The sequence below is a fragment of the Elephas maximus genome, chromosome 3 (assembly GCF_024166365.1).
Source record: "Elephas maximus indicus isolate mEleMax1 chromosome 3, mEleMax1 primary haplotype, whole genome shotgun sequence".
Lineage (NCBI taxonomy): Eukaryota > Metazoa > Chordata > Mammalia > Proboscidea > Elephantidae > Elephas > Elephas maximus.
In genome coordinates this window covers 185,217,956-185,239,943 of record NC_064821.1, presented here as the reverse complement: position 1 = coordinate 185,239,943, position 21,988 = coordinate 185,217,956, and the positions used below count along the sequence as shown (strand labels likewise).

General features: G+C 40.6%; 1 protein-coding gene across 7 annotated transcripts in view; it reads right to left on the bottom strand.

The window, feature by feature from the left end:
• PIP5K1A (phosphatidylinositol-4-phosphate 5-kinase type 1 alpha) overlaps positions 1-17,172 on the bottom strand; it is a 54,168-nt gene extending 36,996 nt beyond the window's left edge. For 4 of the 7 annotated variants that reach the window (XM_049880440.1, XM_049880438.1, XM_049880441.1 and 1 more), the window contains exon 1: positions 16,600-17,108. In XM_049880440.1, coding sequence (XP_049736397.1) covers positions 16,600-16,681 — 82 coding nt within the window. In that variant the 5' untranslated portion in view covers positions 16,682-17,108. The other 3 variants (XM_049880446.1, XM_049880444.1, XM_049880445.1) reach the window with 3 other exon arrangements.
• Positions 17,173-21,988: the final 4,816 nt, after the last annotated feature.

Below are 21,988 nucleotides of genomic sequence, written 5' to 3'. Positions count from 1 at the left end.
AGGGAGTACATTCTTGGAAGGGGCATAAGGGAACCTTGTATGGTGTTGGAAACATTTTATATCTTGACTCTGGTGGTGGATGCACAAAAACCCGATTCTGACTCATAACAACCCTAAGGGGCAGAGTAGAACTGCCCCATAGGTTTCCAAGGCCATAATCTTTACAGAAGCAGCCTGCCACATCTTTCTCCCACAAAACGGCTGGTGAGTTAGAACTGCTGACCTTTTGGTTAGCAGCCGGACATTTGACCACTGCGCCACAATGGCTCCTGGGAGGTAGCATAGGGGTATACGTAATAAAACATCACCAAGCTGTACACTTGAGATTAACGCAATTTATGTACTTTATACATGTTAATGCTCAATAAAAAATAAATTTGATGACTATTAAAAAAAACAAGCTTATAAACATAGCTCCTTTGATTTTCAAAACAGTACTACAGGGAGTGGGAACTTAAAGAGACTTAAAGAGACATATCCACCAAATAAAATGGTGACCAAATAAAATGTGAGGAAAAAAAAACATGAAACCCTGTAAAAACACATTCCTGAGACAGTTAGGAATCACAGAAGAAGAAATAAATGCAGGTATACCTCGGAGATATTGCAGGTTCAGTTTCAGACCACCACAATAGAGTCTCACAGGAATTTTTTTGTTTCCCAGTGCATATAAAAGTTATGTTTACATTATCCTGTAGTCTACTAAGTGTGTAACACATTACGACTAAAAAAAAAAAAACATGCACATACTTTAATTAAAAAATACTTTATTGCTAAGAAATGGTAACCCTCATCTGAGCCTTCAGCAAGTTGTAATCTTTTTGCTGGAGGGTCTTGCCTCAATGTTATGACTGCTGACTGATCAGGGTGGTAATTACAGAAGGCCGGGGTGGCTGCAACAGTTTCTTAAAATAAGACAATAAAGTTTGCCGCTTCAACTGACTCTGCCTTTCACAAAAGATTTCTCTGTAGCATGCGGATGTTTTTTGATAGCATTTTACCCACAGTAGACAGAACTTCTTTCAAAACTAGAGTCAATCTTTTCAAAACCTGATACTGCTTTATCAACTAAGTTTATGTAATACCCTAAATCCTTTGTTGTCATTTCAACAATGTTCACAGCATCTTCACCAGGAGTAGATTCCAGCTTAAGAAACCACTTTCTTTGCTCATCCATAGGAAGCAACTCCTCATCCGTTAGTTTTATCATGAGATTGCAGCAATTCAGTCACATCTTCAAGCTTCACTTCTGCATCTAGTTCTCTTGCTATTCCCACCACATCTGCAGTTACTTCCTCCACTGAAGTCCTGAACCTCTCAAGGTCACCCATGAGGGTTGAAATCAACTTCAAAACTCCTGTTAATGGTGCTATTTTGACCTCTTCCCATGAATCACAATATTTCTTAACGCCATCTAGAATGGTGAATCCCTTCCAGGTTTTCAATTTATTTTGCCCAGATCCATCAGAGGAATCACTGTGTATGGCAGCTACAGTCTTACAAAAATGTATTTCTTAAATAATAAGACTTGAAAGTTAAAATTACTCCTTGATCCATGGGCTGCAGAATGGATATTGTGTTAGCAGGCATTAAAACAACATTAATCTCCTTGTACATCTCCATCAGAAGTCTTGGGTGACCAAGTGACCTGTTGAGGAGCAGTAATATTTTAAAAGGAATCTTTTTTTCTGAGCAGTAGGTCTCAACGGTGAGCTTAAAATATTTAGTAAACCACACCATAAACAGATGTGCTGTCATTCAGGCTTTGTTGTTTCACTTACAGAGCACTGGCAGAGGAGATTTAACATAATTTTTAAGGGTCCTAGAATTTTCAGAATGGTAAAAAGAGTAATGACTTCAACTTAAAGTCACCAGCTGCATTCGCCCCCAATAAGAGAGTCATCCTGTCCTTTGAAGCTTTGAAGCCAGGCACCGACTTTTCCTCTGTAGCTATCAAAGTCCTAGATGGCAGCTTCTTCCAGTAAAAGGCTGTTTTGTCTACACTGAAAATCCGTTGTTTAGTGTAGCCACCTTCATCAATTATCTTAGCTAGATCTTCTGGATAACCTGATGCTTCACCTTGCACTTTTATGGCATGGAGACCGCTTCTTTCCTTAAGCCTCATGAACCAACCTCTGCTAGTTTCAAACTTTTCTTCTGCAGCTTCCTCACCTTTCTCAGCCTTCAAAGAATTAAAGAGAGTTAGGGTCTTGCTCTGGGTTAGGCTTCGGCTTAAGGGAATGTTGTGGCTGGTCTTATCTTCTATCCAGACCACTAAAACTTTCTCCTTATCAGCAATAAGGCTGTTTTGCTTTCTTATCACTGGTGTGTTCACTGGAGCAGCACTTTTAATTTCCTTCAAGAACTTTTCCTTTGCATTTACAACTTGGCCAACTGTTTGGCACAAGAGGTCTAGCTTTTGCCTATCTCAGCTTTCAACATGTCTTCCTCACTAACCTTAATCATTTCTAGCTTTTGATTTAAAGTAAGAGAGGTGTGAATTTTCCTTCCACTGGAACACCTAGAAGCCATTAGCGTTATTAACTGACCTAATTTCAATACCGTTATATCTAAGGGAACAGGAAAGCCCCCGAGGAGAGGGAAAAGAGAGGACTGGCCAGTCAGTGGAGCAGTCAGAACACACACATTTATCGATTAAGATCACCATCTTATATGGGCATGGTTCGTGGTGCCCCAAAACAATTACAATAGTAACATCAAAGATCACTGATCACAGATCACCATAACAGATATAGTAATGATGAAAAAGTCTGATATATTGCGAGAATTACCAAGATGTGACACAGAGACAAGAAGTGAGCACATGCTGCTGGAAAAATGGCACCAATAGACTTGCTCAATGCAGTGTTAACACAAACCTTCAATTTGTAAAAAATGCAGTATCTGCAAAGTGTAGTAAAGCGAAGCTCGATAAAATCACTTATGCTTGTCATTACAGTTAACTTCCTAGATGTGATTATGTTAAAAATCCCTTTATCTACAAACACACATACAAAGAGTCCTTATCTGTAGAAAAACATTCTGAAGTATTTATGGATGAAATCACTTAAGGACAGGGCTTGCTTTAAAATATTCCAGAGAGTAGAGATGGGGGAATGGGGAAGTATAGATGCAACAAGATTGGCAAATGCTGCTGAAACTAGGTGATGAGTACATGGAGGTGTATTATACTACTCTTTCTACTTTGTATATGTCTGAAATTTCTCATAATAAGAAGTTTAGGGGAAAAATAATTTAAGTTTACAAAAGAAAGCAAATCTGGATTATCAAATTTCTTCATCTCAGCTGACTTCTTTCTGAAAGATTTTCTCAGCGAAAAGTAAGCATTAAGGTTGAAGCTCTATCAGTGAAATTATTTTTATATTCCAGTAACTTCCACATTTATGCCCAGTTTGTTTCCCTTATGACTGTGGGACTCCTACTTTATTAATAAGCCCTGAACCAAGAAGCATTCTAAACAACTAGCTAATGTTGCTTTATTGGAGACTAAAAAATAAAGCCGAGACAAACAAGCTACATCAGAAAACAAACAATAATAGTTCAAACAACTTATTTTTGAATGGGTCAGATAATACAGAACGAATCATAGTGATTTAGAGCCTTAATTCCTCTGCAGAAACAACGAAAAAGACCTAGAGGAACAAGAGTACACTGACTTTCGGAATTTTTTTTTTTTTTATTCTGGCAAAGTCATGTTCAGTCTGGGTGAAAATCTACAGCTGTTAATGAAAACTGATTATTAAACAGACCAAGCTAAGAATTTAGCTCCCTCAGCTAAAAATGAAGCTACTTGCCCATTTTCAAACTAACACATCAATAACCATTTATATCTAGGGGGAAAAGGTCATTCAGAAAGGGCCTTTAAGGATGTTTAGTCTATCCTTCTATTTTATAAATAAGAGCACAGAGGAACAGAGAGAGGTCAATGGATGTACTCAAAATCACAGAGTGAAGGTGGCCTAACTCTTTTTCCTCTAAACCATGTTTAGTTTTCAATTTCCTGGCCACCTAGAGTCTAGGAGAGACAAAAAAGGGAACTAAAATGTTTTAACAAATTAAATAAATCTCAGTATTGCTAATAGACAATATAAACATATTTTCTTCCCTGAGGTAACACCCTCCTCATGGGACAAGGACATCTATTTTTCATTTTCATTGATAAAGGACTAACATCACAGTCCTCCTTCAGTTCCTTACAATGAAATTAACAATAAACATACTCTATTCCTCTGGACAAACCCATTGTTGTCCAGTTGACGCCAACTCACAGCGACTCTGCAGGACAGAGCAAAACTGCCCCATAGGATTTCCAAGAGGCAGTTGGTGGATTCAAACTGCTGACCTTTTGGTTAGCAGCCAAGCTCTTCACCACTACGCCACCAGGGCTCCATTCCTCTGGCAGCAGTTACCCATATCAATAGTAGGAAAAGTACCTTTCACTTCTTTCGAGATTATCCTTGCTCTGAACCAGACAATGCCAGTAATCTAGAGCAGCAGAAACTGTATTTCAAGTCTGATACTTAAAAGAGCAGTTTCACAGCTTTGTAGATGTTAAGCTCTTCCCTAGTAGTCGAAAGTTCTTTTTTTGTCTCTGTAACAAGAATTAACAATTTTACGAGAAAAAGAGAGCTCCATTCATCTCAGATTAGAATTTTCTTTTTGGTGTACATAATACCATGATTTTCTCTAATTAAAAACATCAGGCTTATGACTACTGAATTTGCAGTGTCCAAAAAAAATTTTTTGAAAAGCACTTGTGATAGGTAAACTTTTGCCTGTTGTTTTAGGGACCTTGAAATTGACTGCAGAATCAGTTATCGATCCTTAGTATAAAACAAAAAAAACCCAAACCCACTGTCATCCAGTCGATTCCAACTCATACCAACCTATAGGACAGAGTAGGGTTTGCAGGAAGCAAACTGCCACATCCTTCTCCCACAGAGCGACTGGTAAGGTCAAACTACTGACATTTCAATTAGCAGCCAAGCGCTTTAACCACTGTACCACCAAGGCTCCATTTCCTTAGCATTAAACCCACATTAAATTTTAAAATATTTTTCTGAAAAGAATAATCAATAACTACGTATTATGCAGAGAAGCTCAGGTTTTTGTTGCTTTTTTAGGAGGACTAAGGACAGAAGACCAAGTTCCCTTCTGTACTATTCTCTCCTTCACCAAGGACTCTTGGTTCAGTAAGTACCCATTCAACGACAAATATTTAATCTGATTTAAAATCAAATTAGGTCACACAACACTTTCAACTTTCAGATTAGTGAGGAAAGCAGTTAATAGCACAGCGATTGGGAATGTGGGCTCTGGAATCAGAACATCTAGGTTTGAATACTGGACCCATTTACTTACTAACTAGGTAACCTTGAGCGGGTTTGGTTACAACTTCTCTAGGTCTTGGTTACCTCAGCCATAAAATGCGGAAATAACAGCATGTACCTCATACGGTTGTTATGAGAATTAAATGAGATAAATCATGTATAGCACTTAACATAGAATAAATATTCTACAAATACTAGCAATTATTATTATAATTGAGAATTATGACACCCCTCTACAGAATGGGAAGGACCAGGGGAAACGAGAAGTGCAGCAGAAAGGGAAAAGAAAAGAGCTGAGTTTACTGAAACAAAATGAACTGAAGTAATGGGAGGATAAGAGGTAGTCAAATAATTCATATTATAATTTGAACTGTGAGAAAAGATAATTTTATCTCACATGGCATTTTTTTTGGAGGAGGGGGCAAAGGGACACAGGAGCTATAGTCAAATGTTTGCGAGACAGCCACAGCCTTCTCAGAAGACTTCATGCGCTACTATTACAAAAAGTCTGCAGCTGTTACAGAGAAGAGGTGCTGGCTGCTAGTTACTGCGAGGAGCTCATGCCTTCTTCAGCACAGACACACATCGGATCTACCTCTCTTACGGTTGACCCCACAGCACAGAAAGTTGAAACCTAAATGAGGAAAAACAGAAAATTATCACTTACTTCTGGGGATTCTACTTGCTTACAGCAGAAAAAAGCAGATTTTTAAAAGTATTCTAAAGTTTAAGGTTAAGAACAGGACCTGGCCTGATCCCCAGCACCATACCATCAAATGTGAGATGTTTTTCGCAGTTCTAGGCAAATATGCAAAAACTGAGAAAAGGAGAAGTCCCAGCAGAAAAATTCCAGGAGTGGTCACAAAACCTGCACCCCAACCCTCTTCTCCCTGAAATGATTTCAGATTGGCAAAAAAAATTTCAGGTGTTAAGACTTCTTTATGTGCAAGACCCTATCCTTTTAAAAAAAAGAATGCACATATATTTTAGTTGAGGGCACCCCACTCCTGGAGGATAATCTGCAGTATCTAACAAAAGCCTTAAAAATAAACATACAACTTGACCCACCAGTCCACTTCTAGGAATTTATCCTTAGGAAATGATCAGTCAAGTGGACAAAGATGTATATACCAGGATGCTTATCACAGTATTGTCTACAATAGCTTTAACTGGAAAGAACCTATGTGAATAACAACACAAAATTGGTAATATTAATTATGGTGCAGCTATAAAAAGGAATACTATAGAATCATTATTTTTATGTATCTTTATGGATAGGATGTCATAATAAATTGTGAGGGAAAAAGGTTAAAAAAAATTAAAGAGTATGATGTCATTTTTTGTAAAACATTTACTGTGGTATTCATACAACGTCTGAAACATATTAACATCCCATTTCACGGAACGTATTGTGGATGTTAAGTGACACATGACTGTATCTATAAGTTTACATGTATTGATACATACGGAAAAGGTTCAAAAGATTATACCAAGGTTAGGGGGATTGAGTTGATTTTTGTAACTTTGTTTCTATTTCCCTTACCTGTACAAATTTTCTATAACAAATATTTTTAATGTGCATGTTACATAGAAAAATTAACAACTAAAGAAAAAGGAAACACAAGGATGATTCCCCCACCAAAGGAAATATTTTATTTTCAAAACTTTTTTTTTTAATTGTACTTTAGAAGAAGGTTTACAGAACGAACTAGTTTCTTTTCAACAGTTAGTACACATATTGTTTTATGACACTGGCTAACAACCCCACAGCATGTCAACACTCTCCCTTCTCAACCTTGGGTTTGCTATTACCAGCTTTCCTGTCCCCTCTTGCCTTCTAGTCCTTGCCCCTTTAGACTCGTTTTGTTTTATGGGCCTGTCCAATCTTTGGCTGAAGGGTCAACCTCAGGAGTAACTTCATTACTGAGCTGAAAGGGTGTCTGGGGCCATACCCCCAGGGTTTCTACAGTCTCTGTCAAGGCAGCAAGTCTGGTCTTTCTTTTTGAGTTAGAATTTTGTTCTGTACTTTTCTCCAGCTCTGTCCGGGACCCTCTATTGTGATCCCCGTCAGAGCACTCAGTGGTGGTAGCCAGGCACCATCTATTTGTACTGGACTCAGTCTGGTGAAGGCCATGGTAGATGTGGTCCATTCATCCTTTGCGTTAATCTTTCCACAGGGATGATTTTATTGACATTCTCTTTGCTTTATAACCTATTTTTTCCAGCAAACTACTTTTCATCAGTCCCAAACATACAGACTGCCATCACTGTCCCCTCTACATTGACATAAGCTCATTACATATTATGCTGCTGCAGAGACAGGCTAAAAGGAAACTTGTGAAAATACCTAGAATACTGTTGACAATCTCAAGTTACACATAAGCATGAGTCCTATATACTTACACTCTCTTCTTCAACTACGTATTACTTTGAGGTCCCTATATAACTTGAAACAAATCTATATTACCACGTGTAAGAGGCTCTCCCTGAAAAGGTGTAGCTTTCATATCCCTCAGAATATCAATATTCTCCTACAAAACAAGAATACCTAATTTCGGCATATCTCCTGAAAGCCATGACTTGAAAAATCTAAAAGACCTAGCCTCTAAATTCTGAAAATAAGCTGGGAAATCTTTAATGTCACTAAAATAATTTCAGAAAAGCTGAGCCAGCCAAGGCAAGTGAAAACAACCCAGTCAATTCTTGTTAAAGTACAAAGTTGAATCATCACACTGTGCCACAGAAAAGTTTTCTGAATAAGTTGGTACCAGTCTTAAGGAAGCATTTCACTTTGGTCCTTGGTCTCACCCTGAACTGCATTTGTGGTGAAAAGGTACTGGAAGGCTGGTTTCTGGTCACTTGGCAAAACACCACCGTGACTCTGCTACAGTGGGAGCATAAATTTACCTGCTACTACTAAGCCACTGGAGCCCTGGTGGTGCAGCGGTTAAGATTCTGGCTGCTAGCCATAAGGTCAGCAGTTTGAATCCACCAGCCACCCCTTGGAAACAGTTCTACTCTGTCCTAAAGAGTTGCTATGAGTTGGGATCAACTGGATGGCAAAGGGTTTGATTTTTGGTTTGTACTAGTCCACTGGAGACTAAAATTCACTCCTGAGAGGAAGAAGAAAATGTAAAGGAACAGAAAAACCAATAATATAATTCTGAGAAGTGTGACAAACTTCAGAAGGGAAAATGAGTAGTGTCTTAAAAGAGGAGATATTTAAAACAAATATATTTTCAGACAGTGGCTAGCTCTGAAATAAATGTGCCCCCCTCCAGTATATGGAACAAAACAGAGTTGGCCTTAAAACCAGAGCCTCTCCCTGTGCTTTCAGAGCAGAAGCATTTCCGCTGGAGATGAGATGACATCATGTACCAGATGAGAAACGAAGAGGCAGCGTGTGACTTACTTCAGTGTTTGAAGTACATATATAATTTGGAGATGCTAGAGGCTGGCCGGATGTGCATTCCTCAGACAACTGGAGTTTTGCTTGAACAGGTCATAGAAGCAGCAGCCCAGACATCCAGCTCAATAATGACCTATCAACACTACTACACAAATGTGTCAATAATTCCTATGTAGAACACCAAGAGATAGACTTCTTAGAAGCAAAATGCTCATTCTTGGGGGGTGGGGGGAGGTGGGTCTCTGGTTGATAAAAGATTGAGAGCCAGAGACTTCAAAAGGGAAGGAAAAGAATATATATATACATACATATATGTATATATATAATCTCCTTGGAAACTCTGTGGGGCAGTTCTACTCTGTCCTATAGGGTCGCTATGAGTCGGAATTGACTCGACGGCAGTGGGTTAAATATATATATTTATATATATATATATATGCACATACATATATAGATAAAAACACCACCACCAAAAAACCATCTGAAGCAATCTCTCTGGTCCTAGTTAACTTGGAACACTGAAAGCCATTCTAACTATACCCCCGCAGGTGGGAGGCACAATATGTTCTCCACATGAAACTACTCAGAAATGTGTCTGAAAATGTCAACCTGCCTCCTGAGAAGTACTGCTGAGCACACAAAAAGATAGTATTTTTTAAAAAATTGTACCATCAATAATAATGACTGAACCAAGCCAATTAAGAAAACTAAGCCACATCACAGAGAAAAGCTTAATTTTTTTTCCTAGCAGATGTCGATTATTCCCAAGGATCTTCTACGTAAAAATCAGAAAGGCAAAGAATATATAAACAGAAGCTTGAGAGCAGTTTGATTTACCAGCCCTGGGGTCAACCAAGAGCAGTGTCGCAAGGAATGAGCCACAAATTTACTAAGACTCATTCTGCTGGCACACAGCCCTCAGATCTCTTTGCCACTAGTACCAATCTCTCTGAACCAGAGTGTTCTAATTTAGAAAATAAAGGCGGTAAGTTAAAACATCTCTACATTTCTTTTTAGCGATAAACATGGTTCTCAGGTCTCAAATATGTATCCCTTGGCACCAAAACTTTGGTTGAAATTATGAAAAAAAAAGCCAAATCCTTCTTTAAAAGATCTTGGTCTCCTAGATAAACCAGCCATGGCCAAGAGGCATTTGAGATTTCTGACAGAGTGCCATCTCCCAATTCTATTTCCAAACGTGATTCTATCCATCTTGAAAAAGTAATGAATCCTGCTGGATTAGAATGTACATTATTTCAGCAGGAAAAGGTTAGCTTTACTGAGTATCATAATGACTATTAACTGTCCCAACAATGCCCTTTCAAGGCAATTTACCCCCTCAAGGAAATAAGAGAGATGGCCAAGTTACTTCTCTGCCATTAAGCCCCTTGGAGGACCTTGAAGTTTACTAGACTTGTTTACCTACACTACACAAAAGAAAGCTAATATACTCTACACTAGCGATTTGTTGCTGTTGTTAGTAGCTGTCAAGTCGATTCCAAACCACGGTGTCCCCATGTGTGCAGAGTAAAACTGCTCCATAGGGTTTTCAAGGGGAAACCCTGGTGGTGTAGTGGTTAAGTTCTACAGCTGTTAGCCAAAAGGTCAGCAGTTCAAATCTAGCAGGTGCTCCTTGGAAACTCTATGGGGCAGTTCTACTCTGTCCTATACGGTCGCTATGAGTCAGAATTGACTCAATAGCAACTTTTTTTTTTTTTTTTTAACAGACCTTTCAGAAGTAGATCGCCAGGCCAGTCTTCTGAGGCCTCTCTGGGTGGGTTTGAACCACCAGTCTTTCAGCTAGCAGTCGAGTATTTAACCATTTGTGCACCCAGGGACTCCTCTATTTATATATCCTAAAAAGAAAATTCTCCCCTATTCTCTCCCCACAACTTCTGCTTACCTTGCCTTAAGCCTACCCCATCAACAACACTGATCCTCTGGAATAGTGCTTATTCTGGGTTACTTCACATTGCCAATGAAGTACACAAAATCAATAATGAGATATATTGAACTCCCTAGAAGGAACCTGCCTTCCTCTCTCTTTCGACAAAATCTTCTCAGATCCCCAAAACAAGGAGACTTTCTAAGAACCAAATGTTTATAAATTAATGCATACTGCATATAAAACTCCAAAAACTCAGTGCCGTCGAGTCGATTCCGACTCATAGCGACCCTATAGGACAGAGTATTATTACAAATAAACAGACTGGAATTTCACAGGAGGGAAAAGAAAAATGACCGAAGACAAATCTTAAAAAAGATGCAACGGATAGAAAACAGAAGTTCACTTCAATAAGAAAGCAAAGATACAAAGTAAACATGGTAAATACATATGTAGAAACTAACTAACTCTCTTTTGATGGGAAAGGGTGGAGAAGTGAGGTGCAATAGGGGAAATAAGCTAGCAGGGGGTTTCCTTTAGGAAACATCAGTTCAAACACTCCCTGAGACTGAATGGTGGGCTGGGTTTGGAACACATAAAAACAGATTCCCTGTGCCAAGCTATCAGGAAACAGCATACTTCCCGAAGTACACTTTTATCCTTGACCAAGAAAATACAGCCAGTAAAAGAAGAGTGGAGAAACAAACTGACAGTGTTGGTCTTCTTGTTGCTTCCTTTGTGTCAAGTAAGCATAACCTAAAATTCTAGGAAAGAAAATGCCCAGCTAAACAACCACCTTCCCTTTCCTCAGTTCTACCTCTGGCCCAGTGTCACCGCTGTTGTTCACCTTTATAGGCTATAGTTTCCATCATCAAAGAAAAACAGGCTAATAAAAATATTTAACTGCTATCAGGTGGTGCATGTTTGAGCAAAGGTATTAATCAAATGAGTTTTACATCAGCCGAGAAGAGCCCACAGAAATTAGCAAGCAAAACATGCTACTTTGATAGTCAAAGCTAACTTGTAAATACACATTACTAATATAATATCAGATACTGGATACTATAAAGTCTACTTTAATTACATTTTGACATTGGGCTTGAGTAGCCATAACAGAAATAAATAGTTAAGCAAAAATAATGACATTCTAACATCAAACCTTAGTTTTCTGGTAGAATCAACAAGACAGAAGAAAGGTGTCAAACCTCCCCCTAGAAAAGTCTCTCCTTCTAAAATATCAGCCAAATTGAGATCTGGTGAGGGTCTGACTGCACGACATTCTCATCTATCTTTACAGTCGCAAATGTCAGTTTCTCACACAAAGTGACTTAAGTAGCGCTACTTTTCACTAGTGTGGAAGAACCAAAAGGAAAGAGATCAGCCTAGAAATGGCTTACGCTACATTAAAAAAAAAAAAAAAAAATTACCCTCAACAAGAACCCCTATCATTGGAGTTATATTACAGCAGAGTTGACTGGTGGGGCACTGCCAGGAAGAACAGTCATCTGAATGGACTGATGAGGCTGGCCCTGTGAAAAAGGTCCCAGCAAAAATACTTCAATCCTGTGCCCTCTGGGGTTACCCTCCCCTTACCCTCAGCAGTCAACAAAAAAATTTGGGGAAAGAAGCTGTAAAATTACCTCCAAATCATTTGTGTTCATGATAAAATCATATAAGAGTGATAATAATTTCAATGTTCTGTTCTGAAGCAGAAAGAGCTGTAGTTTGTGATCGTCTAAAGTTTCATGTGTTCTTCTTCCTTGGGGGAGTCAAATGTGATTTTATCACACAGCTCTTATTTCAGGGGAGCAGTGCTCACCTTAGCACTCTAACCTTCTGGTGTAATTCCTCCACGAACTTCACATCGAGTCTCCAAAACAGAAACTCTTTACACCCTTCGTGGTAGTAAAAAGGGTGCTCAGTGATGGGATTTCAAAACTCTTGATGGACTACAGGAAGTTTAACAGTGAAACAGGCTCTCTGTAAGCCAGTGTGACAGATGGTTGCATTGTCAGCAGTGCCTCATCAGTGCTGACTTTAAGTGGTATCATTGTCCAAGTGATGAGATGAAGGAGAAAAGAAGGAAAGGGATAAATGCCCTTTATACGCATCAGAAACCTGAAACTAGATGACAAATTGCATCACCTTTTATTAACAATCAAAGTGTAAGAACAAGCACGTGATGGTGGCCGCTGTAAACTGATATCCATTTATAGCTGCCTCCCCCAAATCCAAATATGGTACTTATCTCAATGGGAAAAGATGTTAAACATCCCTTAGAGCTTAAGATTTGCTCTACCCTCTGTATTTCACTTGTTAGCGTCATAAAAGACCAGATCTGGCTTAATGGTTAAAAACAGTCTAGACAATGGCAGAGAAAAACTCTTCTAAATAACTTCTTCCTAATTTGAACGACAAAAGATTTTGAGCCCCCAAAGCTTACAAGTGGATTCTCTTAAACGATGTCAACCTGTCACCTGAACGCTGACATTTTGTATCTATTTTCAACACTAGGATTTTCAACTTTAGAATTTCAGAGTTTCACTAAAATTTAAGTGGAGCTCAGCTAAACATCTAAGAATAATAAATTGCTCTTACGATGGTTAAAACAAACACACACCTTGAGTTTCTACAAGGCTAGCCTTCTAGCTTATAACAATTTCAGAAATCATAAACCCAGACACAGTGCTGTCGAGTCGATTCCGACTCATAGCGACCCTGTAGGACAGAGTAGAACTGCCCCGTAGAGCTTCCAAGGAGTGCCTGGTAGATTCAAACTGCCGACCCTTTGGTTTGCTGCCGTAGCACTTAACCGCTACGCCACCAGAAATCATAGCCATCTTTTATTCCTGCCAACTTCCTAATTCCCTGGTGCCATCCAGATAGAGAGGCACTCTCCAATCACAAACAAAACCATTTATTAATAGTCTTTTTTGCATCAGAATCAAGTATCACGCCCTCTCCAAAAACATACCCTTGAAGAGAAAAATCATAAATTCACTAAGATCAAACCTAAGTGGGCACAGTTATACAACAAAAAACCCACACAATTATCCCATAATGTTTTCAGTTATGTTTAGGAACAAAATTTTTCTTTAAACACAGTTGAATAAAACTGTTTCAACATTTGCCAAAGAAGCAGAGAATGAAGGGTATATGAAACAAAAGTGAAAAAGGAATTTAAAACTATTTTTAACTTGGACATATTTACACCTTGACTTCACGTATGAATATAACAGAATCAAGGAGCTGTAGAGTCCACTAAAACCTAATCTTTGACCTGGTGCAAACAAAGTAAGGAAAAAAAAAAAATTTACCCAGTCTGTATTATTAACTGTTAGCCCTAGGGTCTGGCAGAGAATGTAAAAGCCTATAAAAAACACCAGATAGAAAAAAAAAAAAAAAAAAATTTTTTTTTTTTTTTTTAGTAACACCTAAGGACTATCTAAAGTAAGATTATAGACATAAAAGGAGAAAAATGTATCAATAAAGACAAAAAAAATATTTCCTTGTTACTCTTAAATTTTTCCACCTGTTAAATACCTCCATGAGACAGAGGCTGAACCAAATTTTGGGGTGTAAGCTTACCGTCTTTAAATTAATATCATTTCTGACATCCATTCTATATTCCCTGGCTCTATTCTGACTTTTGAGTTAAGAATTTGCTTAATACAATGATTATAACTCAACCATAATGAGAAATGAAGTCCAGATACATGCCGCAACACGAACGAACCTTGAAAACCTTATGCTGTATGATCCTACTTATATGAAATATCTAGAATAGGCAGATGCATAGAAACCAAAGTCTATTAGTGGTTACCAGGGCAGAATAGAGGGGGGAGGAGGAGTCATTGTTTAGGAAGCACTGAGTATCTGTTAACGGTAATAGAAAATTTGGCAAACGATTCGGGTGATAAATTCTCGTAAAAAGACCAGACTTAATGGTCTGACTGAGACAAGAAGGTCCCCGGTGGTCATGGCTCCCAGACCTTCTCTTAGCCCAAGACAGGAACCATTCCCAAAGCCAACTCTTCAGACAGCGATTGGAGTGGACAATGGGATAGAAAAAGATGCTGATGAAGAACGAGCTTCTTGGATCAAGTAGACACTTTGAGACTATGTTGGCATCTCCTGTCTGGAGGGGAGATGAGTGAGCAGAGGGGGTCAGAAGCTGGCAGAATGGGCAGGAAAATGGAGAGTGGAGGGCAGGAGCAGGCTATCTCATTAGGGGGAGAGCAATTAGGAGTATATAGCAAGGTCTATATAAATTTTTGTATGAGGGACTGACTTAATTTGTAAACTTGCACTTAGAGCACAATAAAAATTAAAAAAAAAAGATTCGGGTGATGGTTCTACAACATAATTAATCACCGTCACTGAATCGCTCATGTGAAAAATGTTGAACTGGCAAATATTTTCTTACATACATATATATTTACAACTAAAAAAAAAAAGTTTGCTTAAGCACCATACACAATCACTCTTATTTCTGGGTTACTATGTTTTTTTTTTTTTTTTTTAATGGGGGTAAGGAGAGGTTTCAAATTAAGGACCTACTGTATTTTTTAAAAAACTGGCACTTTCACTTTATCCTTCAAGCTTAGAGTGCAACAAGAGATGCTGTGGCCCTCGAATGCTTTTTACAGGAAAGGCAAAAATCACTTCTCAAGAAAACTGCAGCTTATGAAGAAGATATTTGTGACTATGTATTTGCTCATCTGAGCTGGAATGTGAAAGGTGGAACCTTCTATTCAGCCAATTCAAAATGGCAAGGATGCAATCCTAGGCCTAAAAAATGTCAACATCTCTAAAACATTCAACATCTGGCAATCTCTCCTCCTCACAGTGCAAAGGCAACAGTCACTGTGGGACACCACACATTTCTGATGGAACCTCTAGAACAGATTGTGACTCAAAATCCCCACCACCACCACATTTTCCCTCCTACACACAGTCTGTTGCTTTTCTTGCAGGCTCCTCAATCCTCCCTCAATCTTCATTAGTTTCTAACTACTCTGAGCTCTCTATATTCCCTGGCTCCATTCTCCAAGTTCCAAATTTCTGATACATTTTAAGCTTTCTCCCAGTTCATTTCCTATTACGCAATATTCCTCCACAGCACTCAGAGCCTCCTCCACCTCTTCTAAGGCCTAATTCCCAACATCACTTCCCTCAGCCTCTACTGCAATGGAAAGAGTCTATTTCACCTTCCCCAACTGTTTTTAGGGTCTTTTGACCCTAATTTTCCACATTCCTGAGGCTCTCTTCAAAAATTCCCGTTCGTTTTCAAAGCTGGGCCGTCTAGAGATAGGAGTCACCAAAGGAAGATGTTTGACAAAGTGTGCGTTTGTGCGTATTTGTGTAAGGGGAGGACGAAGTGAGAAGGAATGACGCATGTGGGGGAGTCTCTGAGGAAAAAGCCGGGTCCGATAACTTCCACCACAAAAAAATTCACGATTCGCTAACTCCCCAGCAATCTAAAGCGTCTCATAACTCTTCAATATCTCTAAGTTCCATGGCTTCTCTTTCACACTGTTCATCCAATTAACCCCACAATCAAGTTGGATTCTACCTGTCTCTCACGCTAATTCTCTCTACTTGTCAGTGCTCCGTTTAGTTTCTCTACTCCCTTGGGTTCCCCTTGTTTCCTTCCTACACCTACCTTCAATCTCCATCCCCTCCTGAGTCCTCAACCCGGTCTTGTCGAAAACAGCCAACATCTTCCACACCTTCCTTTTTCTCGTTCTTTTTTTTTTTTTTTTCTCATCCTTTTCACTCATCACTCCCAGTCCCCTGCCAGCTCAGAAACCCCTGCTATTTGAAAATCCAACCCTCTGCCTCTTACCGGTAACCCCTCGAACACCTCCAGCTACAGGTGCCCTGCCAGGTCTCGCTCTCCGTCCCATCGCACAGTCGTCATCAGCCCCCTGCCCACGCCCCGCCCTGCTTACCTGAGGACGAGGTGCAGGAAGAGACCCCGGAATCCACGGATGAAAATCCGATCGTCGACGGCCCAGAGGAGGCCGTCGCCATCTTGGTAGCCCCCCACCTCAGCGCCCTCGCTCCCTTTCAATCGAGCTCTTCCTCTTCTCGAAATCGAATCTTCCCACGTCTCTACACAGAACTCGCGTTCTGTGGGCCACCTCCCCGCCCCCGCCGGGGCCTCTCTCAGACACGTCGGGCCAGCTCCCGGACCAGCTCAGGGACCAGCTCAGGGCCGTACCATTCGGCGGGCATGGGTGGAGAACTCTCTTCTCGCACCCCCTTCGCAACTTTAACAGCTTTCCGCGGGGCTACTTTCCCCCTTCACAAGGGAGCAGGCTCAAGCCGGCTCCGGGGGCCCCGGGTTCGAACCAAACCACACCTAACGGGATAAGGAGGCGTGAGAACTCCGGGCGGAGCAAACGCCCCCTCCCCCTCCTCCGGCCACAGCCTGTTTATCGCCCAACCCCACGGCTCTACTCACGGTGTCCAGGGAAATCCGGGCACCGCGCATGCGCCCGATCTTCTTCTCAAGGTTCCATTCCACCCAGTGGGAGGTGACGGTCCGGATAGGAGTGGAGCCAATCGGGAGCCTGACTGCGGTCACGTGGTGCGGGTCCTTCAAGCCTTGACGAATCCAAGGGTGGAAGACTTACGCGCCCTGGTCGGCTGACTAACCCTATGGTGGCTCGGTGGGTCAATTCAGATTCAACGCTTTGAAAGGATTGGGTTTAGGGTCCTGAACTCGGCCCTCTCAAATTAACAGCCCAGGAAAGAACTCCGGAGAAAAGGGCGTGTGTCAAGTCTGAGATATTAAACAGTCGAATGTTACAAAACATCACAAGCCACGAAGAATCCTTCCCGGCCCTTTTCCGGCTTTACTGCCCTGTTTATTATTTAGCTTAATGTGCGTGCACGTCTTGCCTTAGGAATGACATTTGTAACACCTCCTATGTTTTTGTTTGCCTCAAGCACAATGATGGGCACAGTGACAAAGTTCAATAAATATTTGATAAATGAATGAAGTTCTGTCAAAACGGGCTACAGAAGGCCATTTTTGTTGTTGTTAGGTGCTGTCTAGCGGGTTCCAATTCATAGCGACCCTACGTACAACAAAACCAAACACTGCCCAGTCCTGTGCCATCCTCACAATCATTATTATGCTTGATCCCATTGTTGTAGCCAGTGTGTCGATCCATCTCTGTGAGGGTATTCCTCTTTTTGGCTAACCTTCTACTTTACCAGGCATGATATCCTTCTCCAGGGAATGATCCATCCTGATAAAAAGTCCAAAGTGTGTGAGATGTAGTCTAGCCATCCTTGCTTCTAAGGAGCATTCTGGTTGTACCTCTTCCAAGACAGATTTGTTTATTCTTTTGGCAGTCCATAGTACATTCAATATTCTTCACCAACACCACAATTCAAAGGCATCAATTCTTCAGTCTTCCTTACTCACTGCTCAGCTTTTGCATGCGTATGAGGCTATTGAAAACACCACGGCTTGGGTGAGGTGCACCCTAGTATTCACAGTGACATCTTCCCTTTCTTTGCTAATGGAAGACCATTAGACCATATCAAAACCTTTGCGTGATCCAAACCCTTAGCCTCCAACTCTCCATTCTCTGTGCTCCACAGGTCATAGAGATGAAACAGAGAAACTGCCCAATTTCCATCGTCTAGTCTTCGCACTAACCCACTCCACTAACCCACTCCAGTTTTAACAAAGTACCTTGGAGGTTCTGAACCCTGGTGGTGATTCAGAAACCTGTCTGAACAGATTGTAAACTACTGGACAGCAGGAACTGTTCGGTTTACTGTTGCATTTCCGGCTCCTCATCATGATTGTGTACATCGCAGGGGCTCAATAATTAATGGTTGAATGAATCAATGAAGATAAATGAGGAAAAAAAAAACACGTATAAGTTTTATAGCCCTCAAGATGGGGCCTAGTTATTCTATCCAGATATTCCGGGTTTTTGAAGGAATCTAGGACCCGAATGTCCATAGAATATCCCCTTCTATCTATCCTTCCCCTACTAGATCCAAGATTGTTTCCCTGCTGCCACCTGCTGGATTATTCTTCCTCTTTGGGGTATGAAAGTAGACAACTACTTCAAAGGATTGGATTGACATTGGTAACTTCACAGCAGTGGAATTGTGCAGTGTTGAAGTATTTTATGATGCCTAATTCTTTTTTTTTTTTAATTCTATACCCCCCACCCAACTAAACAGTACAGGGACTGTGTGGGGGCACACTGCCTAGCTCAGGATTGGGCTCATAGTGGGTGTTCAATATTTATTGATTATCTCCGTTTCCATATAAAGCATGGAGTTGCTACCGTTTCCTGAGTTATTTTAGCTATCAGCTGGTATAGAGGTAAAGCTGTTTCTGATTTAAAAATTGGAAAAAGACCAATAAAGCCCTAAGTTACCAGGGCAGGAGGTCAAACAAAGGGATCTGATCTGTCACTTGGATGAAGGGGTGAATTTGACTTCAGCCATCCTGAAAGAAGACACCCCTGTTTGGTGGCTTCTTAAGAGTCTTAGTTTCTGCTTTATGTACCAGAAAATGGTTACTATTAGATACCTACCACCTTGTATTATGTCAGTTTGTGTACCTATTTGTCTCCCTAATAGGACTATGAACCCTTCAGGACAAAGATGACGTCAATTTTAATATCTCAAACATCTGGAACAGAGTAGGTACCCAATACATACCTCCTGAATATATGAATGGATGAAGGCAAAATTCAAGAAGTGGAGCTAGGGGTATTTAAGAAGTAGGCATCTCACGCCCACCCCCAAACCTTGTCTCTGTCCCCACTCCCACTCCATCCCCAGGGTGCCCTCTGAGTCATAGAGGGCAGTAACATTCCTGGCATAGCAAAACTGGGGTGACGTGGCAGGGTGTGGATGCAGGGGCAGGGCGGGACAAGTTGGCTTGGTGCCCCCAAGGAAGTGAAAAAGGGAGTTCACCAATATATACTTTAGGAAAAGGCGCAATGTGGTGGCCACAAAATATGGCCAGGAAGACATACACACAAACACACAGCTTTAGAAAAGCTTCCTTTATGTCTTAGTACAGTTCCTAAAGTCAGAATGGAATGGCTGGTGGCTGGCAAAAGCAACACAGAGGCAAGAATAAGAGCACAGGTACTAATTCATTCCATTTGTAATATGCTAATTCCATCATTCAATGTACATTATTTAGCCACAACTGCCCCAGGCAGTATGAAAGCTCCTGGCATAAGAGATGAAGATAAAGTCCCTGCCCTCAAAAAGATCATAAACTAATAAAGGAGACAGACACCCAAATCGTTACAACAAAAGGTCTCATCATGGAGTTATGTACAAGTGCTATGGTTTGACAACTACATTTTCAGGATGAAAAATGGGAACAGAAGTAGACACAGAATTCTGAAAATGTCACAAAATAAATTGAAACTATTCCAGAGACTCCAGGAGGCATGATCGCCATAGTTATGGGAACTGTGCCTGGAACGAGAGGAATGGATGTGAGGAAAGACTTGACTGCCCTATGTTGTTGCCGTCGAGTCGGTTTCGACTCATAGCGACCCTATGCACAACAAAACAAAACACTGCCTGGTCCTGCGCCATTCTCACAATCGTTGTTACGTTGCAGCCACTGTGTCAGTCCACCTCGTTGAGGGTCTTCCTCTTTTCCGCTGACCCCGTACTTTACCAAGTATGATGTCCTTCTTTAGGGACTGATCCCTCCTGACAACACATCCAAAGTATGTAAGACGCAGTCTCACCATCCATGCTTCTAATAAGCATTCTGGTTGTACTTCTTCCAAGACAGACTTGTTCATTCTTTTGGCAGTCCACGGTATAGTCAACATTCTTCACCAACACCGCAATTCAAAGGCATCAATTTTTCTTTGGTCTTCCTTATTCATTGGTTCAGCTTACACATGTATATGATGAGATTGAAAATACCATGGCTTGGGTCAGGCGCACCTTAGTCTTCAGGGTGACACCTTTGCTTTTCAACATTTTAAAGAGGTCCTTTGCAGCAGATTTACGCAATGCAATGCGTCTTTTGATTTCTTGACTACTGCTTCCATGGCTGTTGATTGTGGATCCAAGTAAAATGAAATCCTTGACAACTTCGATCTTTTCTCCCTTTATTATGATGTTGCTCATTGGTCCAGTTGTGAGGATTTTTGTTTTCTTTATGTTGAGGTGCAATCCATACTGAACGGTGTGGTCTTTGATCTTCATTAGTAAGTGCTTCAAGTCCTCTTCACTTTCAGCAAGCAAGGTTGTATCATCTGCATAACACAGGTTGTTAATGAGTCTTCCTCCAAACCTGATGACCTGTTCTTCATTTAGTCCAGCTTCTCGGATTATTTGCTCAGCATACAGATTGAATAGGTATGGTGAAAGAATACAACCCTGATGCACCCTTTCTTGACTTTAAACCAATCAGTATCCCCTTATTCTGTCTGAACAACTGCCTCTTGATCTATGTATGTAAAGGTTCCTCATGAGCACAATTAAGTGTTCTGGAATTCCCATTCTTCTCAATGTTATCCATAATCTATTATGACCCACACAGTCGAATGCCTTTTTATAGTCAATAAAACACACGTAAACATCCTTCTGGTATTCTCTGCTTTCAGCCAGGATCCATCTGACATCAGCAATGATATCCCTGGTTCCACGTCCTCTTCTGAAATCAGCCTGAATTTCTGGCAGTCCCCTGTGGATATACTGCTGCAGCCGTTTTTGAATGATCTTCAGTAAAATTCTGCTTGCGTGTAATGTTAATGATATTGTTCTATAATTTCCACATTTGGTTGGATCGCCTTTCTTGGGAACAGGCATAAATATGGATCTCTTCCAGTCAGTTGGCCAGGAAGTTGTCTTCCATATTTCTTGGCATAGACGAGTGAACACCTCCAGTGCTTCATCTGTTTGTTGAAACATCTCAATTGATATTCCACCAATTCCTGGAGCCCTGTTTTTCGCCAATGCCTTCACAGCAACTTGGACTTCTTCCTTCAGTACTCCTGACTCCCCTATAGAATAAGAATGTTTCCAGGTAGACAAGAAAGGACAGGAATTTTTTTAAATAATTTTTATTGTGTTTTAAGTGAAAGTTTACAAATCAAGTCAGTCTGTCATATAAAAATTTATACACCTTTCTGTACACTCCTAATTGCTCTCCGCCTAATGAGACAGCACACTTCTTCCCTCCACCGTCTGTCTTCGTGTCCGTTCGGGCAGCTTCTGGCCCCCTCTGCCCTCTCATCTCCTCTCCAGACAGGAGATACCAACACGGTCTCATGTGTAGGACAGGGATTCTAAGAAGAAGAAGCTTGGAGGTATAAC